The sequence below is a fragment of the Conger conger genome, chromosome 4 (assembly GCF_963514075.1).
Source record: "Conger conger chromosome 4, fConCon1.1, whole genome shotgun sequence".
In the NCBI taxonomy this organism is placed as follows: domain Eukaryota; kingdom Metazoa; phylum Chordata; class Actinopteri; order Anguilliformes; family Congridae; genus Conger; species Conger conger.
In genome coordinates, this window is record NC_083763.1 from 42,363,341 (window position 1) to 42,386,009 (window position 22,669).

At 42.7% G+C, this 22,669-nt stretch overlaps 1 protein-coding gene across 3 annotated transcripts; it reads left to right on the forward strand.

Annotated features, from left to right (window-relative positions):
- Positions 1 to 1,692: 1,692 nt before the first annotated feature.
- On the forward strand, positions 1,693 to 21,137 carry brdt (bromodomain, testis-specific). 3 transcript variants are annotated; one of them, XM_061237748.1, is made up of 21 exons: positions 1,693 to 2,460; positions 7,189 to 7,475; positions 7,872 to 8,009; positions 8,127 to 8,265; positions 8,386 to 8,513; positions 8,926 to 9,288; positions 9,714 to 9,842; positions 10,022 to 10,249; positions 10,338 to 10,525; positions 10,634 to 10,914; positions 12,412 to 12,525; positions 12,619 to 12,744; positions 14,380 to 14,438; positions 14,567 to 14,753; positions 15,194 to 15,529; positions 15,850 to 15,956; positions 17,058 to 17,169; positions 17,346 to 17,464; positions 17,896 to 18,095; positions 18,567 to 18,777; positions 19,805 to 21,137. In XM_061237748.1, the coding sequence occupies exons 2-21, from the start codon at positions 7,278 to 7,280 to the stop codon at positions 19,871 to 19,873; spliced, it is 3,432 nt and encodes a 1,143-aa protein (XP_061093732.1). In that variant the 5' UTR covers positions 1,693 to 2,460; positions 7,189 to 7,277; the 3' UTR covers positions 19,874 to 21,137. The 3 variants fall into 3 exon arrangements, with proteins under 3 accessions (XP_061093732.1, XP_061093733.1, XP_061093734.1); XM_061237749.1 differs by having other exon boundaries at positions 14,585 to 14,753; XM_061237750.1 differs by lacking the exon at positions 15,194 to 15,529.
- Positions 21,138 to 22,669: the final 1,532 nt, after the last annotated feature.

Below are 22,669 nucleotides of genomic sequence, written 5' to 3' on the forward strand. Positions count from 1 at the left end.
CAATTCAATTGGACACTGGCCATCCACTGGGACCGACACCTCCCCCTCATCCTGTAGGCGTATTGGACAAGTCCAAGGGACAAGGGGAAACTGAGTGTGAGTATCTCCAGCAGCTGAGTGAGTGCTTACAGGTCACCCACAACTTTGCCCGCCAAGCCTAGGGCTCAGGGGGATGAGGCATCCCCTTTCTTGGCCAAGGGCCGCAGTACACCCCGACTCACCTTGCGTGCCCAGCTCAGCTCAAGACAGCAGCGGCAGTTATTACTTTTTTAATTAGTCTTTTAACCATTGTACAATTAAACTAGCTCCTCTAGGCCCCTCGGGTCGGGGGGATTTTAGAATCCGGGGGCTGTTCCTGTTGATATGTTGTGTGTTCAGAGATGCTCTTCTGCATACCACTGTTGTAATGCATGATTATTTGCGTTACTGTCAGCTTTGACCAGTCTGGACCTTTTCCTCTAACCTCTCTCCTTAACAACGTGTTTCTACCTGTAAAACTGCTGTTCACTCTAGGTTTTTTAGTTTTTCGCACCATTCTCTGCAAACTCTAGAGACTGTTGTGCATTAAAATCCCAGGAGATCAGCAGTTACCTGGCACCAACGGCTGGCACCAACAATCATGCAACGGTCTAAATCAGTGAGATCACATTTTTACCCATTCTGATGGTTGATGTGAACATTAACTGAAGCTCCTGACCCATATCTGCATGATTTTATGTTTTGCACTGCTGCCATACGATTGGCTGATTAGATAATTGCATGAATCAGTAGGTTTTCAGGTGTTCCTAATAAAGTGCTCAGTGAGTGTATATATATTATTCCTCTCAGGTTTATCTTAGCTAAGATTAGGCTACTAGTTAGGTCACTAATTAGAACTAATAGTATTAGCTTGGGGCGACATTGGCTCAGGCGGTAAGAGCAGTCGTCTGGTAGTCGGAGGGTTGCCAGTTCAATCCCACCCTGGGTGTGTCGAAATGTTCCTGAGCAAGACACCTAACCCCCAAATGCCCCTGGCAAGCAGATTGGTGCTTTGCATGGCAGTGAATTGCTGTGTGTGTTTGGATGGGTGAATGAAAAGCAGAAATTTTACAGCACTTTGGATAAAGATGCTATATAAATGGCAACCATTTATCATTTAGCTAACATTAGCTATCAAAAATGGAAAGGTCTCAATTATGTGTGCGCTAAATGTATTACATTCATTTTAAAAAAAGGGAAATACCAACCCTAAGCCCCCAAGTAGCATATGAGGTAAACAATGGGAGAAAAAACCTCAAACAGTGACAAGAAAAAACTCCCCGCTATCCCAGCTATATGGAGATGCCCATTCTCTGCTAGCCTATGGGTTGAAATGGTAACAGTTGAGGTATTAAACTAGCAGGTAAACTTGAAAGTCCACGTGGATGGATGTGAAGTATGTGGTCCAGAGGGGTTGGGGGTTAATGTGAACTATGCGGTTCAGAGGAGAGATGGATGAATTATGAATGATCAGCATCTTTATTACCACAGGAAAGACGGTTTTTAACAACTGACTTAAACTCTAAGGAAGAACTCTGGGATTTTGAACTGAAAGAAAAAGCCAAACGAGATGGACATCGGGATATGACGCACATACGTCTGTAACGATTCAACCAATTGAAAAGAAGAAATCCGGCATGCGCATTTTTGCAGCTATCCAATATGATTTCTCCGGTGCTTTTCACTCTCTCTAGAGTGTGGTATCCAACGCTGGAATATGCGTTAACACCTGGACACCATGGATAGTCTTTAGAATAATTGTCTTGACTCGTTAACTTTAGTGCAGGGCAAATAGAGCGAACAAAACAAATACAAGTCCACGAACAAGAACAGGAAGCTACGAAGACTGGAGTTTTTGCATCTATGGAAGGTTCTCGAACGAGCACGTGACGACTCTAGACCAGTTGCATTACACTTTCGAAAAATACTCTGACGTAGCTACATGTTCTTGTTTTTTTCGGAGGAGAACGGCTGCTTTGTTCAGTCAATGACACATTAGTTCGATGAAGAGCTCGTTCAGGCCGAGTGAGAAAGGGGGAAATAAACTGGGAGAAGTATAAGTGTTATTTAAAGAGGAATTGTTTCGGTTCTGGGGGGTATTGTGTTTGAGAAAATTGTATTTGTTGGTGAAAAACAGGGAATGGCAAAGCACGTGGAAGAAATTGACCAATCGCAGAACGCGCTCCCAACAGAAGTGTATAAATACCAGTCGATTGCTGTAGGAGCTGTCCGCCATCGAAGACTAAATAAGTTGGAAGGAGACCGCGCAAGCGTTATGTACGTTTAAGTAAATGTGTATTTAAACAAAAACAGTAACTGTAAAATCGCGTTACACGTCGACGAGAATCATCGTTGTTCCTCCCTTCGGCAGATCATCTTCGGCACAGAGCATCTGTCTCAATTCGGCAGTTAAAACAATCTTGTTGTGCCAGAGACGGACAGGTAATTTCTGAAAAAAGATTAGTTCTGAACAAAATTCGGCACGGTGTACTTAACCTTTTCTATAATTTCTTGATGTAAAATACGCTTAGACTGAAGGTTGTGATCTCAACTGGGTTTGGGTGGCGGGGGTGGTTTTAAAAACCGCAATGTTTGTTAGCTTGTTAGCTAGGTTACGTTGACAGGATTCGCTTCCTGTCGCCATTTTGTTGTTGCTGAGTTGGGCTGGCAACCTTACTTACGGAGTGAGATCATGGACGGCGTGTTTGGTGCTAAGCTAGCTAGTTAGAGGCATGTCGGTGTAATGTTATACACTTAGAAATGGGTGTGTAAAACGTATTGCACTGATACAGTGGTCAAGTATCTAGTTACTGAACGAATATCAAAGGTTTCTCAATTTACTGACTTATATAATCTCCATATCTACGTCATTCGGCGAGGACGCCATCTTATCCCGTGCTGATTGCATCATGCAGGCATGAGTCATGCGATGTTGCATAACTATTCCGCATCCGCCACTGCCACATCTAGCAAATCGATTGAAACATGATTACTTTTTAAACCATTGTATAATTAAACTATTTACAGTTCAATAAACTTCGTACTTTGTAACTGCCACTATACAAATGATGCTGTTTGTTAGTGGTAGGATTTCTTAAGCTGTAACGTTACCTGATTGTGCTTGGGTGGGTGTGTTTTGAATTCCTCCGAGATTGTAGCAATGGGCATCGCAGCCAATTGAACTTGGCTTGCGGTTGCCCACGGCAACCAACGTCATCTGTAATATCCCCTTCTACAAAACTGTAAATGTAAATTGTAAAATACTAGTCAATAAAATTTGAATTCTTACATTTGTTTTCCTTTTTTCTTTGAAACTTTGTCGGACAGCTGACCTTAGGTCCCAACTAAGGGCTCTGCATGTCCAACAACCAAGTTTGGTAGTGTGTGTATTGTAACTGGTAACAGGTACTTCTGACAAAATTGAATAAAAGGGCAAAAAAAAATGAATTGAATTTTCTACAGCGCTTGTAGTGTTCTGATTTGATACACTACAGTAGCTCAGTGCAGTTTTATCTGCAAGATTCTATGTACCCTTTGATAATGAACTTCATAGAAAGTTGAATGCTATTTGTAATGGTATGTAATTGGGTATAAGTAAAGTCCATTATCAATGAAGATGTCAGTGAAGATTCAAATTTTGATGTGGTAAGTGGTATATGTCTAGCTTTAAAAAAGAAAAAATTAAAATAAAGCCTAAACGTTTCCCAAGTGAACAGTAACTTTTTTTTTTTTAGTGGAGGAAGCTCGCCGTCCAGTTGAGGCAGCCCCTTCGACTATATGCAACATTTATCAAAATCATCTCGTTCAGCAAATCTGGTCATTGCTTTTATTCTGCACTGCAAGTGAGAAGAATGGTGCATTAGAAAGCAGTACACCCCTTAACAGCCTGATCCTTAGGGTTGTTTGTGTTGGTTGTGTTCATTGATTTGATTTATTTTAAAAACTAGGTCGTGGAACGTTTGCTATTTTAATAAAGTATGTGAAGATGACTGTCCCTCTGTGAAGATGACTATATGTGAAGATGACTATTCAACTCAGTGGAGGGGTTTTTGTAAAAAAGGGATTTATTGTTTGTACTGTGAGAATGTTGATGTATTACTAAGAATTGTTGGGAAATAAACGCGCAAGTCTACTGTATCATTAAATTGGGACATATTGACGTATTGTGAAATGAGACTAAGTGCAATAATCCTGACATCTTTTTGATAGTCTCGTACAGATTCTAGGGTATTTGGCCTTTGGAGTTGGTCGGCCTGAATGTTCAAAACCGGGCGTGAATTATTCTTGAAACGTACAGCTTTTTGGAAGCAGTATTATATTGGCCCAAATGTATTGGTCTTGGATTCTAATCCTTTGGCTACCGAATTGTATAACGTACATTTATACTTTTCCTGGGGCGAGTTCATGAGGACTATTTGCACTTTTGTGTGAATACCCCATGCATATAAATAACTTGACAAAATTGAGTGTTATCTCTAATATGATTGGCCTAATAATTTTATTTTATTTTTTTAAGGCCAATGGCAAGTGTGAAACCTGTACGTTCTGAAATACAGCAAATGAGCTGCACTTTCCGTGAACTTTTATATTTTAAACAAGTTTCTGTTTACTTCCCAAGTACTTAAATGTGAACGGAAGGTAAGCTTGCTGAAGTAGCTACATGTATTCTGGTGTTAACATGGTGGGCTGATGGTTAAATTCAACAGCGACTTTGTTGACTGAAATATGCCTTTACAGAATCGTGCACGCTCATTCCAGAATGAATCTTTAGCATCTGTAGGTGGCAGTGTTGGCCTCATTGATTCATAAATGAAGCATTGGTCAGTACTCAGATTTTCTGCCTCGATACGGCTGTTGCTTATTTTCAAAGTAGATAACGTGCACCTCTGAAGCAAGGTTGAAGCATGGCAATATTTTGTCTTGCGTGCACTTTGTCCTTACGACAATGGTAAACTGATGATAAATGGTTTCTTGTCTCATGTTAATTGACCCTTAAAGGTTCAGTATGTTTAACGCCCCTTGCATTATCATCATGGCATTGTACCTTCAGTGTTCTCATTTCATTAAAGTTTCCCCATAGGTCTGTTGGTCACTGAAGTGCAGTTGAATATTGAACACATAAGCTGGTTCAGCTTATCCAAGTGCTTCTGAAATAGAACTCCGAACTAGGCTGTAGTTTTAATATGAATTGTATAATATCTGAAATGTGAAATTTTTACTAACTATTTAATTTGCCATGACCGTTCCTTTAAGCCTCTTTAACCCTTTAAGGTAATCATTGAACCATCTACGATGGCATTGTCCATTCATGGTTTTTAAAGGAAAAAGAAAATAGTGGACTAATTTGAATTGATGAATTCATCAATATGAAACATGAATTTGCTTTTTGGTGGTTTTTGCATTTAGAGTTTACTCACTACCATCAGGCTTTTCAAGAAGCTAAGAAAAGGAATTGCTTTGGATTCATTTTGATGACTGGAGATTTGGAAAATGTTCATTGTTTTTTAAAGCTGAACATAAGATTAATATGTGACAAGCTGCACATATGGAGCTATAATATTGTAAACTTGTCCTATTGATTCACCTCATTTCCCTGCATGACTTGAAAGGACAATAATTAACTTTACAGACAATTAAATGTTGCTGTATTAGTTTCACTTTTCTGATGCCTTCTTTAATCATTTGTTTTAACCTTCCCTGTGGCATGCGACCTAGGGTAAACATTGCCCCTGTGTCTTGCAGAGTAGTGAACTTGTCTTGGTTCCTACATAGTCTTGGCTGTCACCTATTAAGTTTTCAGGTGGCATCTGTATATAGGGCATCTGTTTGTTGTGATCAGCTGCTTTGGTAATGGGATCAGAGTAGGCTTACAACAGGGCTGCCATTTTAAGAGCATTTTCCCATGAAAAATATTAGGTGTTAACTGTAAAAATAATTTGGGAGCACATCTACTAATTGGGATGCATTAGTGTTTTCCATATGCTCAAATGGTAACATTTCAGTTTGGCCATTGGCAGAGTTGGACTAAAATGGGTGTAAATGAGCTGAAGAAGAATGACAGTATTTGCCCTGTGTCGTGCGAGTGTGCTTGCATACGGCAGGCCTGTGTCGTGCTGGTTCTTGTTAAAGAAATTTGGATTAATTCCCTACCCTTAATTTGTCATCGTTTTGAGTCCTTCTGTTTTTATCGAAAGCATGAAGTGAAATTTGCATTTTACATGGTTTTTCCATTTCAGTGTTCGTTTTTGGCTCTGGCTATGTATATGACTTCTAGTGATTATCTTTATAGTGAATAATTTATTTGGTAATTGTTCCTGTATTTAATAATTATCTGTTTTTGTTGCCTGAAACAATTTTTTTCTAGTCTAAAATTGTAATTTATTTTAGCCAGCTGGTATTTTCTATAAAGCCATTTTGTTTTGCTATTCAGAAACTGGGCTAGGTTGAAAGATAATTGCCAACAAGGTATAATGCCCACCATTTTCAATTAAGCAGCATGATTAAAAAAAAAAACAGGGAATGGTATGTGCTAGTATGCGACAGTGTTTATGTTATGGTAGTTGTTTGGCGGTTGGCAGGTTGCCAGTTTGATCCCCCTTCCTGGGTGTGTCGGTGTCACTGAGCAAGACCCCTAACCCCCAATTGCTCCCAACGAGCTGATTGGTACCATACATGGCAGCCTATGGCTATAAAATGCAATCCATTTACCATGTCTAAAATTACATGCTATGCAATGTAATATACTACCTTTAATAATGTATTGAACATGTTGCCTTTATTGTAAAGTTATAGGTTTGGCTGTACTTTTCATTTACCTTACCATGTAATGGCAAAAGGTTCTTTAAGAGGTTTTAAAGTAACACGTAGTGAGGTATTGTCTTGTGAATCTTTCAGTAGCTGTGCATCTGCTTCTTTAATGAAACTACCAACCACACACTTGCTAGCATATGTAAATACATCATCTTACACACTGTCTGTCCTCTAAAATTTCCCTCGGGATGAATAAAGTATCTATCTATCTATTTTATTAGGGTGTTGATCTTCAATTTAGTTTAGCAAACATGTTAAGTGTGGCAGAGACAAGTTAAATTCACCGCTAATGTTATTTATTTTTTATGCGTTCATATGTCCTGAACTCTGCTTTATTGGTTTCCTGATTTTGTTTAACAGTGCTGGCAGAAGATGTGTGATGATAACTGAAGTACAGCAAAAGGATCATTCTAAACAAGTGAGCTCCCTCTGAAGACTGAGCCCTAACGATGTCGGATGTAAAAGGACCCCAGAAGGTGGCTATGTGCGGGAACCCACCGCCCCCCCAGTACAAGAACCCCAAGACGCCTGGGCGGCTGACCAGTCAGCTGCAGTATCTGCAGAAAGTTGTGGTCAAAGCCTTGTGGAGACACCAATTCGCTTGGCCCTTTCGGCAGCCTGTAGATGCAGTGAGGCTGAACCTTCCTGTAAGTTCAAGTTGTTAGTCCATCTCAATATCTTATTTTTATTTTTTTTATCAATTGTATTTTTTGTATTTTTTGTATTTTTTGTATTTATTTCCCCTTAAAACATTCCGCCCATACCTAATATCTAAGGACAAATTATAGCTCACCGAATGCAATGTTTGAGTCAGGCAAGTACTGGACTCTACCATTCCATAATGTTCATGCTTTATATTCACCACTGTACATTTTTGGTGGAGTTGGAGAAACCATAGAATAATTGTCAAATATAACCCTGGTAATTCCTTGGGTTGCGCTGATGTAAATTACGTTGGTTCTGTCTGCTGCTGGATTTTGTATCTCTCTTAGCCGCTTTATTGTTCCCTAATCACTGGTTCCTTGTTACTTTTTAATCTACAGGACTACTACAAAATCATTAAGAAGCCAATGGACTTGAGCACCATAAAGAAGCGTCTTGAGAACAATTATTACTGGAAAGCAATGGAATGCATTGAGGACTTTAACACAATGTTCACAAACTGCTACGTGTATAATACGGTAAGTGGGAGGCCTTTGAAGCGGCTTTAGTAGCTATACTGCTAGGTACTCCATATGCAAATGTCCCTAGTACTAGTCTAATAACAAATCTTGTTTGTTTTCATACATTGTTCTCAGCCAGGAGATGACATTGTGCTGATGGCACAAGCCCTGGAGACGCTCTTCCTGCAGAAGGTGTCTCAGATGCCCCAGGAGGAAGTTGAAATTTCCACGATCACAACAAAGGCACCTCAGAAGGGGAGGAAGCCCGCCTCAGGTATTCTGAGGCACGCGCCATTCGCTCAGGTCACCGCACGAGTGTCAGTGCAGGCAGGCCTCGCTCTTCCACCAAGGGTACCGTCTAACCGTCCCTCTCCCTCTCCCTCTCCCTCTCAAGGCGTGGTGAAGTCGAAGCCCCAGTCCCCTGTGTCGGAGGTCGTGTTCCAGCAGACCGTGACCGTAATCCCCCCCGAGATGCTCCTCTCAATCCCGCCTGAGCCACTCACGGCACAGATCGCTGCCAAAGTAAGTCCCGTCTGTCTGCCTGCTCTGATTGGCTTCCTTTCTCGATATTTCTCTCTTCTCTATAGCGGGGATCGTCAAGTCAGGATCCTCGAGGCCGGAGAACTGCTGGTTTTCCACCCTCTCTACTCTCAGAGAGTAAAGACAAGTCTGGCCAATCTGTAGCACTAATTGTTCAGTTAATTACCCAGGAGAAAAGAAAACTATTGATTTGGATTTGAGGGCCAAGATTTCTTAAGATTATGCTTAACACGCATTTGCTCGCCAGCTATTGAAATGGAAACTGGGTCAGATCCTCTTTCGGGCTTTTATGCTGATGAAATGCGTTTCCTACGTGCATTATTGATCAAAGTTGATTACCGTTAAATTAATGACACGCTCGTGCATTTTTTTAAAATCTCTTTTCTTTCCGTAGATCAAAAAGGGCATTAAAAGAAAAGCGGACACCACCACCCCGGCCGCTTCCGTGGTGACGAGCAGTGAGTCGTCACCGTGCACGGAAGTGAAGCCCTGCAAGCTGATCTCCAGGCGGGGCAGTGGGCGGCCCATCAAGCCCCCCAGGAAGGACCTGCCCGACTCCCAGCAGCAGCACCAGGTGGGCAAGAAAAGCAAGCTGTCGGAGCAGCTGAAGCACTGCAACAGCATCCTGAAGGAGATGTTCACCAAGAAGCACGCCGCCTACGCCTGGCCGTTCTACAAGCCCGTGGACACCGATCGCCTGGGCCTGCACGACTACCACGTCATCATCAAGCAGCCCATGGACCTCAGCACCATGAGAGTGAGTGTCCCGGCAGTGCTTGTGGGCTCCTGGTAGTTGACAATTCATGGTTGAAGACTTTAAATGCAGTTCAGTCGTTTATTTCACACAAGCGGAAACATTGTCGCATGTTAATGTTTTATGAGCACGATGCATGTGTGCAATGTTCGTTGTAACCATGATGACTTGCAGAAATTCACTGCTTGTAGGACATAGTTTAGTCATAGTGTTGAATTCAGTCCAGTCTGGTAACCCATAGCTTAACAATGGGTAACAATAGAGATAGAGAGTTTTCAGTTTTTCAAATGCCAAACCACTGCAGATGGTTAATCTCAAAAATATTATTAAATGTTGTAACTTGTAAAAATGTCCAATGTTGTGCCTTGTGATTCTTTTGGACATTGCTATCGACTTATTTCTGTGCTGTACTTTTTCTACTTTAACAGAAAAAGATGGATGCCAGAGAGTACAATGATGTCCAGGAGTTTGCATCAGATTTTAGATTAATGGTCTTCAACTGCTACAAGTACAATCCACCAACTCATGAGGTGGTGGCCATGGCAAAAAAGCTTCAGGTATGTTAGTCTTCACGATAAGGAACATGCAGCAAAACCTCAGACTTTTCACCCCCTTTGGTTGATGGAAAAAGACGCACCATAAAGGTAGTTAGTTTTGTCCTGTCAATGTGGTATAAGGGAAAGTCATAGCATTTTCGAAGGCAACGGTATATGAGTTGACCATCGGGTTCCTGCAGGACGTGTTCGAGACGCGCTTGGCCAAGCTCCCAGACGAGGTGGCAGAGGCCGAACCTCCCGCACAGCCCTGCCAGCACAGGGTGAAGGTGGAGAAGAAGGACCGCAGGAGCCGGGTGGAGAGCTCCTCCAGCTCGGAGAGCAGCAGCGACAGCTCCTCGGAATCGGAAAGCTCCTCGGACACTGAGGAGGAGGAGAGGGCCCAGCGGCTGGTCCAACTCCAGGAGCAGGTCCGTCCGTCCGCCGCACCGCCGCCCCTCGCTAGCTCGGACCGGAGTCTGGCCTCCCCCGACTAACGTTCTGTCCTGTTCCTTCCAGCTGCAAGCTGTGCGCGAGCAACTGCAAATACTGACCCAGACCCCCTTGCTAAAACCAAAAAAGGAAAAGAAATCGCAGAAGGACAAGAAGAGAAAAGACAAGAAGGAGCCTCAGAGGGGGAAGTGCGAGGAGGAAAGGAAACCAAAATCGAAAACGAAGAAAAGGTCCAGCAAAGGCCCGTTGGCAGTGTGAGTCGAGCCTTCCCTCAGACTTAACCCACTCTCCGGTGGGGCGGCATGTTGTGATGAGTTATTACGTGCGGTCGCCCTGACACTGTGCTTTCCTTCGCCCCGCAGTCATGGTAAGAAGAGCAAGCTGGCGTACGACTCGGACGACAACGAGCCAGCGGTCTCCATGACGTACGACGAGAAACGGCAGCTGAGCTTGGACATAAACAAGCTGCCGGGTGACAAGCTGGGCAAAGTGGTGAACATCATCCAGTCCAGAGAGCCCGCGCTGAGGGACACCAATCCTGAGGAGATCGAGATCGACTTCGAGGCCCTGAAGCCCTCCACACTAAGGGCGCTGGAGAGATACGTCATGACTTGTCTGAGGAAGCGGCCCAAGAAACCAAACCGTGAGTCTTTTAGCCTAGCGAGCCTCTCTTGGCCGCTAAAACAAAACTAAAACTTGAATTGAAACCACAACTTCTGTAGCTGTCTGCAACAGTTCTAAATTGAATAGATTTATTCAGCATTCTCCAGTTGAAACCTGGGCCAGCATTGTCTGTGGAAGTCTTATGAGAGACCTTTCTCGTATGAAACATCAGAAGATTAACCATCAAAATGGAGCTATTGAAAAATGATAATTAAAAAAAAATTATTGACACATTTTGACCCCCAGCGAAAAGGGGCGTCAGAAATTTGCCACCATCCTCTGCATTGGATTTGTTGAAGATTCACTCAAGGTCACCTTTTTAATGAAAGAATTGTCATGGTGTCTTTATAGGTTTCGTTTCTATGGCAACTTCAATAACCCAAACCTCATACATTTGTATATGCTGTTCCAAACCAGAGAAAATGGAATGGTCCAAAATAACTTTAGAAAAATCTTTTAATACTGTAATTATCTTATATGATTGAAACTATTTTGTTCAGTTTTCATTTATTATTTTTATATTCCAACATTGACTTTGTACCTACCTGACTTTGTACCTTGGTTAAATGACACGGAAAATACAGCCTGCTATTGACATTCCTCAACCTTATCCACCTTTGCAGTTGTGACGTCACACTGATTTTATCTCTGCAGTTACGGTTTTTGAAGGAAATTGATCTTGAACGCATCTTTCCAATCCATCCAAAGTTGAAGATGGTGGCACACTTCTGTCAAAATGTGTAAATTAACTTACTTACATTTGTCATAGCTATACCTTCGTTGTTAGTCACCTGATTAATTTTTTTCTGAAAAAAGATTAATCAGGTGACTAAGACTGAGAACGGCCTCTTGAGACTTGCACAGACAAAGATGATGGACAACAAAAATTTTAACTTTTTGAGATCTAACACCTTGAAAATGGCTTCTTGTGGAAAAAAACAAAACAGTTCTAAGGCACCTAATTTGAATTCTACATGCCAAGTACTCCCAATATGCCAAATATCAAATAACTTGCCAGTTTGCTTGTAGAATTATGGCCATTTAAAAATAGTATTTTGTGCAACTAGGCACCACTAAATTTTTAGAAGGCAAAAACTAAGTGTATGAAGCTGTCTTTCTATTCAAAGAAATTTAAGAGATGCTGCAGTGCACCTCATTTGAGTTGACACGCAATGGCCCTGTTGATTTTCAAAATTGAACTGCATTTAGTTGAAGGGAAATAAACTGTGTAGCTGCGCTACACTAGTCTAATCAAAAAAGAGTTCTTTTTTTTCTGTTAATCCAGAAAGGGATTACAGTGAAATATACAATATTGTTGGCAGCGGAACACTTTTCCATTAATACCAAGAAGAGATTAGGCACTGTGGGGATCCAAATATGAAATGGTGTATTATATTAGCATGAATGGTTAATGACCGCAAGTAGTAGAATCAGTACATGGAATCATGAAAAGTCAGACTTGACTTTTGTGACGCAGAGAAAAAGCCAGCCAAGCCCAAAGCGCAGCGCACCGTAAAGAAGCGGGACCCAGAGAAGTGTTTGTCCGATGCCGGCGAGCAGCAGAGTTCGGCCAAGAAGACGAAAAGGAAGGGTGAGCCAGCTTCCTCCAGCCCTTTCCCTCGCATGCCACTGCCGCGCTCCGTTCCCCCCGGGTCTGACGTTCACTTTCTCCCTCTCCTCACAGGCGAGACGGCGGGCGTGACAAAAGCATTGGGGGGGCCCTCCAGACTCAGCGACAGCAGCACCTCCTCAAGCTCTGACAGCAGTAGTAGTGATTCTAGCACTTCCGATAACAGTGACTCTGAATCAGGTTAGCTGTCCTCCTCAGCACTATCCTCCCCCCCCCCCCCCCCCCCCCCTCCCCCCCCACCCTTCAGTGGCAGGACACTCCCATTCTCTACCTTGTATGCAACTGTTACGATAAGTAGTTTCCAGACTTGCTAATTGGATACCATTTTAGCTTTGTTTTTTTTTGTTTTTTTTTTTGTATGTTCAGGCGTGAGCTTCTCGCTACACCTCACCGTAATCCATAAACATCCTCTCCATATTGCGGAAATAAGATACATTTTCATTTACTTGTCAAATTTAAACCTTTTTCCTTTCGGGTGGCACGGTGATTTTTGTTTCAGTTTTCACTCTACTACTGTTAACTTTTCATTGCAATTATTTTATTGATTGTTCCCATCGTTTTGGAATGTGCCGGGTTTGAAATGAGGCCAGACTGTCTGCTGCACAAGAGATTAAAGCCCCCCACCCCCAAGCCAATATCTAGGTTATTGACACTTGCATTAGGCACTTATTTCAGGTTTTCTGGTTTTGACAACCTACCGATTGGTATACATCTTCAGTTCTGGTTTCACTGGAAACATTTAGACGGAATGCTAATCACTGAATTCCAGTAGATGGGATGGAGGAACTTTCATTTTCTTGTGAGGCGCCTTTTCTGAACGCACTCCACTGTTCTCCCTAGTGACGGCCGCACACAGCACCTTTCCTCTATATCCCTGCAGGCTCTGCTGGCCCTCACTTTAAACTGAAGCACTTCACTCGGTTTACACTGATTTTAATTGTAATGTGAAATTTGTTTTAATTGTGTGTGAGGCATTTGTAATATTTCTATCTGTAAATGGTCAATATTTGTTGTAGCTTGTGATATTTTTCATACATTTTTGTTTGTATTGGTGGCGTTTGCCAGATTGTAAACTGAATGCAGGGTTTGAAGTTTGTTTTCATTTGCTGGACCAAATGATACTGTCATATGACCGTAGTTGTCCAGCCGAACAACTGCATTCTGTAGGTAGTCGCAAATGTGAGTTTCTTTTTCCCTTTTATTTTTGTTTTCTTTTTACCTAATAAGGTAAAGTTTACTCCTTGGTCTCGGTGTTCAACACCCAAAGTTCGAAGTTCAAATAAACATGTTTTTCATAGACAAATGTTGTTGTACATTTTAAGATTAGTGGTGTTTTTATTTTCATGCATTCATGAGAGTTAACACAATTTTGCACACGATTTATACCCCTTTAATTGCAGAATACACACTTCACAAGTGTATTGTTTGAAGTCAAGTGATTATGAGGAATGAACGTTAATGAAAACTAGGGGGGGGGGGGCCCTCATTATCTTTGCCACCTGCACAGGGTAGTGCAACCCTTAGAACAAGGATGTAAAATTTTACTTGGTTCTGAGGTAAGTTCCTTCTCGCGAGGGCTTTGTCGTACAAGTTTGTCGTACATGTGCATGTTTGTTGCAATTCTACTTATAACCGTGTGTCTTTCCTCTAAACGCATGAATTGACTTTGTTAAAACCATAATCCTTTGACCCTGCGGTCTAATACTCTGCTGTAAGATTCTGTAACCAAGCATTCAGGAAGGTTGTCTGATTTGTTGCCTTAAGCATGTGCTGTATGGAAGTGAAATGGTCACCATTATACCTCCTGTCTTACAGAACAAAAAACAAAGCGGAAGCTAAGCAAAGGCGCCCGTGATTGCAAACTAAAAATGAAGGTAAAGAGTGCATTAATCTTGTGCTTTATTTGAATCGGCCCCTTCAATGGTCAGTTTATATGAAACTGAGTGCTGTTTTATAAATTATGCTCCAATTGAGCACCATGTTATTTCTCGTTTGTGTGAAGGCTGCGTTCTCCCAACAGGAATTGAAGCAGACTACCTCTGTGCGGAGCTCCTTGGTAAAAGCACCGGAAGACCCTGTGTTGACTGGGACCAGCCTGCAGCCCGTAGCGCAGAACCCCCTCCTGCTGGAGCCCAACCAGGCCCTGGACACTCCCCATTCTCCTGAAGACTTTGTGTTATCACCTCCAGGTAACGGGTAATTTACAAACAACGTATAGCCCATTGTAACTGTTTTTATATTAATCTTAATTCATCTCGATTTTCCCTTTACTGTTCTCTTGAAAATATTCGGTTATGGTTCAAATAAGCCCTTTTATTTGTACTAAACTTGATTGCTGGGATTCTCCAGCAACCCTTTATTTTATTATTTTTTCCTTTAAAAAAATAAAAATAAAATTCAATTGTCAACAAGTGGGACTGTGGTCTGTGCAGTACCTAGAAGAAGGTCATTAGTTTTGACTGCTGACAGCTCCTCAGTAAGAAGGCTACACAAAAGCAATAGCAGAAGTGCCCATTAGGTTGAAAACTGTCTCCCGTCGATGCGGGAGAAGCTGTCCAGAATGCCAGCGTATGTACAGGCGGATGCCGTAACGCCACTTCACCGTTTTCTCTGGAATCTTCCTTTCCAGCCTTACACAGCCGTCTGCCTCCGCAGCCGTCGAGACCTAGCGCCAAAGCAGCACCTCTACCTCGCAAAGGCAGGGCCGCGTCCCTGCTGCAGGACACCCCTCCCCCTCTCGCCCCCGCCCAGTCCCCCGGCGGGTTCCCACTAACCCCCGAGCCGGTCTCGCTGGCCCCCGCCTCCAGCCCCCGCGTTTCTGCCCGGCCTGACGCCTCTGCGCCCGCACCCCCGCAGCAGCCCCGGCCCTCCCTGCCCCAAACGCAGGAGGCCCAAACCGACGCGCTCCTGCACGGCCCTCCCGACCACGTGTCGGAGAGCCCTCCGGATAGGGAGGATCCGGAAGGTAAGAGGTTGCCTGTCCGCATCTCCCAACCGCGCCGTTTTTTCCCCCGTCGTGTAGCTTCCCGCCGTCTGCCGCTTTGACTCCCAGTGCCCTTCCCCCCCCCCCCCCCCCCCCCGGGCTTGTCCCTGCTGGCTTCCCTAACGTCTGTCTGCCCATTCCCCGCGTGATTCGTTATTTGTTTTAACGCATGTGCTCGACGTGTGTACCCCCCCCGGTGCATGGCGCTTCCTCCATTAGAGCCTGCCTTAGCCGCCCACAGCATGCCGCTTCACGCCGCCATCAGTCCGGCCCAGGCTAACGCCCGTTTGTGCCTCCCGCAGGGATTTCCGTGCTCCTGTCTCCGCTGAGCTCCCCGCCCGAAGTGCTGTTCTCCAACTGCGGAGCCTCGCTTCCTGCATTGCCGCTTCCTGCTGAAGTCAGGATGGAGGCAAGACACCGTTGACTGATTTCAATCTTTACGCTGATTGGCTGATTAGAAATCTTTTACCTTTATTGACTCCGCCCTCCCGAGATTATCCTCACACTGCAAAAAATTGGCGTTTTATTTTTGCAGTGAGAATGAGTCTTCGTTTTTGCTAAAGTTGAAAATATTTGCATGTTTTAAGGTACTGTTTGAGTAGTTATTCTCTTACCGCATTCAGTGCTCACATTAATGTAGAATTCTATGTTTTCTAAGCAGAAAAGAGCCAAAACACAGGGAAAACCGTATAGAGTAGAACCTCAGAGAACCAAAGGCATCGGGAATTAAGGTTGTTCGGAACACTGAAATTATCCAAACTCTGAAAGTGCCGTTGAAATACACCTATATTAGGAAATGTAATATTTATTTTGGTTCAGTATACAACCAATAACCTCATTGGGATTCGCCCCAAACAATAACTGTCATAAAAACTGCAACCAAATTGGCAAACCAACAATAGGCTTAACTAAAAAATAGCCAAATTGGAAACAAATCACTGGCAAAGCTTGCACTCTTGTGGCTGAACACTAATGGTGAGTGAAAGTCGTCACATTGTCTGTAGCCATCAGTTTATGCTATCGTTGCTGATTTTTGAATTATTCACCTGCTTCTCTTTTCCATCCAACAGCAAATTTTGTCCTGGTCATTTTTTATGTCAAACGCAATACTTTCCTTGTAGGCTACTCTTTAGCAACAGCCGTTAAGATCTGGCCTTTGTATAATTTCAATATTTCAATTTTTTCCTTGATGGATAGTGTTACTCATTTGCATTTTGCAGTCCATTTGTATTACTGTTATACTTTTGATTCCATACCCTGTTCCGTTGGCCGGACTTTTCGGTTTTCTTAGTTTCGGATCTCTGAGGTTCTATTGTAGTGTGGTTCAAAGAGAAAGCACTGAATTTGAGTGAAAAGTAGAAAAGGTCACACTGAATATGTTGCTCAATATGAGTAAGTTAAAACTGAAATCAGTCCTTGGTTGCTGTTGTTTTTTTGTTTTTTTTTGTCCTACTTATGTAAGATTGGGTGGCGTGTTACAGTGTATGCGTGTATGCATTTATCACTTCAGCACCTGCTGTTATCCCCTCTTGAGGAGAGCCCGCTGCACTCTGGGAAGGATGAGAGAAAGCACCTGGAGTCCCAGGGAGAGCCCGGGTCCAAGCCCCTGCAGAATGTGCACAGTGAGCAAAGCCTCGTGTCCGCTGGGCTGGCTTTTAGCTTGAACTGCTGGGGAGACGAAAACCTCTCCAGCTGGCCCCGCCATGCGCTTCTGGCTTCCCCATTACTTTATAATTGCCTTCAAATATTTACCTGTCAGCTGTTTAAGTGAACGTCTTTTCTTTTGCATCCACTCTAGCTACTGGTCAGTCTGGTGGAAAGCACGACAGCTGCGAAACTACTCCAATACCTAGAGCGCCGCACGTCTGCACCGCTAACAAAGTCGCTAAAGAAACTAAACCATCGCTCCCGAGAACGGTAGGTCTCCTTTTGCGCGTTTGGACCCCCTGTAGCAGTGCAAGTCCAGCAGTTGCATTAATCCAGTCTTGTGTATTGCACAAAAACATTAATTTCTGCATTCAGGATTAAGTGAAAGAGAATGAAGGCCTGTGAATTGTCTGCATTGCATTTTATTAAAAGGTGCAGGGCAGTTGAGAACAGTCACGGGTTAGAATTGTTCAATTTGTGCTGCTTTCGCAGCTGTGTTGTCAGCTGCACGTATAGTTTTAAATCGCATGCCTCGTGTAGCCCTTTCACCTCGGGCAATGCTGTGCGTCAGGACTGTTCTCATGGGTCTCTGGTTTTCCTACGTGATCATTAGTGTATGATAATGGTTATTCAGCACAGAGCAAAAGGATGATTAAGGTCTGTGCACCGTAAACATAGAAATGCCTTTTCTCCTTTTGCAGGATATTGTTCTGAAGAATGCAGATTCTTGGGCCAGTTTGGGAAAGATGGCCAGTTTCACCCCTTCCACCATCAAGTCCTCAAAGGAGAGCTTCCAGCAGTTCCGCAGAGCGGCCATGGAGAAGGAGGAGCGAGAGAGGGCTCTCAGGAGGCAACAGATGGAGGTGGGGCGGGAGAAGAGGCCAGTCTCTGAAAAACCCAGGTACGGTCATTCCTTCCCACCCCAAAAACAGGAATGAATTGAGCAAGCATAAATTGTTACATTATTTTTTGAAGGGGTTCCTTAAATGAAATTTTAAAGGAAAACCTTGATTCGAAATAAACCTTTAAGTAGTAATAGAAGTAGTAATATTTTTTATTGTCCTACATAGTCTTTCAGATGTCCCACGTCTCCCGGAGAGTCGGTTGCGTATACTGTGTCTCCCGGTAATTTTCACAAGAGTGGGATGTCTTTACTACAAAAATATTTTAAATATCTTTATTTTTTGGCCATATAGCCCACCTCTAGTTTCAGCAAATTCAGTTAGTCAGGCTGCTATAGTATTTCCTTAATGTTGTTTATTAGGCCCAGCACATACGGTCATGGAGCCCACCAAGCTCCGGATGTTTCCTCTGCGTTCTCCGCTGAGTGAAGTGCTAGTAATAGAGCTGACCCTGACCCTGGTGTTTTCAGAGAGGAGCAGGAGGCCACGGAGTGTGTGCCCACAGCAGCGACCACCGCCGCCACCGAGCCACTCAGGCTACCGGAACCTTCCAGACCAGAGCCGGCCGGGGCCTCCTCACCTCCGGCCGCACCGGGACCGCAGCCCGTGGCACAGTCCTCAGTGGACCGGGACCGAGAGCTGGCCCGAAAGAGAGAGCAGGAGCGCCGACGGCGGGAAGCTGTGAGTTACAGTACAGTACAGTACATTAATGGACTCTCTTATCCAGAGCGACGTACAACTAAGTGCAGAGTGCATACCCATAACCAGGGATAAGTGCTCTGAAAGACCCTAGAGGGAAGTACAAATTCACCTGCTAACAGTACAACAAAGATAAGGACTAGGGCCTATTTGATTATCACATTTTATTTTTTATATACCGGACCACACAAATGTATGGACAATAAACAGCTTACCTAGGCAAACAAAACTAGCAAAGGTATCATCCTAGCATAGCATAGAGCTCCGCTTGCGAAGGGGGGGGGGGGGGGCAAAATGGAGCTGTATTATATTTATATTTTCCTTTATTTGCTCCTGACCTGGAAATCATCTTTAAGGACATAAATGTCCGACCGCCTAAATGTTCCTTCTAGGAAGTTACATTTTTATTTTTCATTTCATTTTTTCGGAAAGCCTGAAGTATAAATGATCAACCTGTGGGTCCACCTCTCCCCATCTGCCATGAGTCTGTGTAACTGATGTGGCAGGAGCAGGGGCACTCCATTTTGGTTTCTCGGTTTCCCCAGCTTTAATTCTTAATTTCTCTCCCTAGGGGCAAGAAAAGGAGAAAAGAAAAGCAAAAAATAAAGGATTGGATTTAGCCCCTATACAATTTCACCAGCTTTTAGAAGGCACACTGTGGCAACCACAGAACATTTATTTGTGGTGGTTGTCCATGGGGGTGGAGGGCAATGGACAACCAAATAAATATATTAAGTACTTATATTTATGTATTACATGGTCATCATGTCAATTTTTGACATTTATTTATTGGTTTACCCCAAATAAATCAATTTATTTATATATATATATATATATTAAAAATATGCGTAATTATATGAGCATATGCGTAATTATATTAGGTTTCTTTGCAAATGACTGGGGGAAAAAAACTTGGAGATGAATATCATAACTCAGTCTGCATGTACTTTAAATGGACAGCAATGGAATGTGCAGTTTTCTGAAGGTCTCGCCCTCCTTTTTCCTCCAGATGTCGGCCATCATTGACATGACGATGCAAAGCGATATAATGGCGACGTTTGAGAAGAACCTGGATTAACTGAGCTTCCAGCATTCCTGAGGCATTTGACAGATTCCTTGTATTATAATATGGTTTCATATCGTTGTCCCTATGAACAGTACAGACTCCAATATTGGATGTCTGAGCCAAGCATTTTGGTGAAGGAAACGGGTCATTGTTAAAGAAGAAACTTGCTGCATGGCAACTTCACTTACCATTTTATTATAGTTGTAAAATACTGTATAGTGTAAAATAATGTGATTATTTTGTTTTTGTTTTTTTGTCCAGTCACTAAGAACTATATTTGGCTTTATTTTGGACTGGTGGCAGTTCTGAAATGTGTGCACTGAGGTTCTGACACTTAGATAGCAGATATTGGGGAAGGGTTAGAAAATGTAGAATCCTATGTTTTCCAATTCTTTGTAGCAGTCGTTTATTGACCACAGTACATTAAGCCTTTTAAAGCCAGGCTTACATGTTCAGATTACATTCCACTGCATTTATCTGCATTTATTTTTGATAGTTTTTTTCTTTTCTGTGTATTTTTACTGTTATGTTTTTGTACCAGTGGTGACTTTGAATGACAGTACTGTAATGAATAGCCATGTATGGTTTCATCCTCTTATCCTCTGGTCCATTTCATAGTACTAATTCAGCAACTAATACAGAAAATGTCTGTGCTTTGATGTTCTGAGTTGGAATTGTATTATTGATCTGTATATAGAAGTGAAGGAATGTCCTCAAATGTTTTTCTGTAATATCAGAATATATGGAAAATATTTGTTTATTTGTAATAAAATAATACTTAGCATTTTGTTACCTGGAAGTAGCAGTTAACTTTTTGCCAAATGTTGGTATTCAAATGTGGGACTTATTTTTTAGGCTACTGTTTGCTTCCCTTGTTTAAGTTTCGACTTGAAAGTGCAGTGCCATAAAGTGGTGTGCTTATAGCAAATTTTAGGCAATATGTGCCTAATTTGATATTCCCATTACTAAAATGTAAAAAAGAAAAAGGAAAAATAGATGCAGAACTTAAGCATTCTTGTCTATTAGACTGCATTCTACTTTTCATTGTAGAAACTTGGAAGATGTGGAGTGCGGTATTGTTTTGTTGATCCTGTGATATTCAGGCAATTTTACAGTGCTTTCCCACTTCGGCTGTACTTGATACAGTAGCACTTTATCCTTTTCTGTATCCGTTGAGATATGAGAGCATGACTTTACTATATATAGAAAACTAATATATAATTTTGAAGAGATCACATTCTAAAGACAAAAATCATTAAAATATTTTCAGTAAAAACAGTTGTTTGTCATTCTGTACGCACATTTGCTTATAACAGCCAAGTGTCGGGACCATAAGGATTAAGTGAAATTATGTTTATGTTCTGAATACCGCGGTTTTGATGGCTAGCACCCTTGTTTAATGTTCGGTACTCTGAATACAGAACACAAGTGTATTGACGGTTAAAACTTATCTTATTCAACATACAAAATATATATGATTTAATTTGGTGATTACCAAAGAAATCGGTTGAATCGCCAAATTTGTTCATAGGAACCGTTGGTGTACTCAGCAACTACTCAGCAACAGACATTGTGAGGGCTGTGAGGAAAATCCACAAATCATCAGTCAGTGACATCACAAACAATCTCCATGGGGCAGGTATCTCAATCAACCGTTCAAAAAGGATTTAGAGAGCAGCAATAGAGGCTATTCCACAAAATGCAAATCACTCATCAGTAGTAAGAATTGACATGGTGAGATTACAATTTACAGAGATGTGCCACAAAAGTTCTGGAACAAAGTTTTATGGACTGATGAGACCAAGAGTAACCTCTACCAAAGTGATGGAAAGGCCAAAGTGTGGGAAAAGAAGGGATCTGCTCATGATCCAAAACAGACAAGCTCATCCGTGAAGCACAGTGGAGGAAGTGTCATGGCTTGGGTTTGCATGGCTGCTTCTGGAGTGGGCTCACTAATTTTTATTGATGGTATAAAGATGGTATAAATCTTTATGATGGTAGCACCAGGATGAATTCAGAAGAATACAAAAACATTCTGTCTGTCAGCTTACGGAGAAAATCCCTAACTAATTGGCAGGAACTTCATCATGCTGCAAGACAATGACCAAAAACATACTGCCAACGCAACAAAGGGCTTCATTAGGGAGAAAATGTTTTAGACTGGCCAAGTCAATCAATAGACCTTAACCAAATTGCAAATTGAGCATGCATTTCATGCATCCCCCGAAACAAACAACTGAAAGAGGCTGCAGTAAAAAGTAAAAGCCTGGAAAAACATCACATTATTGGCATTTTGGCAGACGCTCTTTTCCAGAGCAACATACAGTGGGGCGACATGGCTCAGGCAGTAAGAGCAGTCGTCTGGCAGTCGGAGGGTTGCCGGTTCGATCCCCCGCCCGGGCTGTGTCGAAGTGTCCCTGAGCAAGACACCTAACCCCCAAATGCTCCTGACGAGTTGGTCAGGGCCTTGCACGGCAGCCAATCGCCGTGAGTGTGTGAGTGTGTGAGTGTGTGTATGAAGAAGCATCAATTGTACAGCGCTTTGGACAAAGGCGCTATATAAATGCCTGCCATTTACAGTTGATCAGACTAAGCAGGAGACAATCCTCCCCTCGAGCAATGCAGGGTTAAGGGCCTTGCTCAAGCGCCCAACGGCTGCGCAGATCTTATTGTGGCTACACTGGGATTAGAACCACTGACCTTGCGTGTCCCAGTCATTTACCCTAACCACTACGCTACAGGCGGCCCATCACAAAAGAAGAATGCAACAGTTTGGTGATGTCAATGCAGGCTTGATTCAGTTATTGC

Excerpts from the sequence above, each read along its gene's own strand:
- brdt (XM_061237748.1), top strand. The coding sequence starts at position 7,278 with ATGTCGGATGTAAAAGGACCCCAGAAGGTGGCTATGTGCGGGAACCCA. Across the intron at positions 9,843-10,021 it reads CCATGGCAAAAAAGCTTCAG|GACGTGTTCGAGACGCGCTT; the intron begins GTATGTTAGTCT and ends GGGTTCCTGCAG. Across the intron at positions 14,754-15,193 it reads CTTTGTGTTATCACCTCCAG|CCTTACACAGCCGTCTGCCT; the intron begins GTAACGGGTAAT and ends CTTCCTTTCCAG.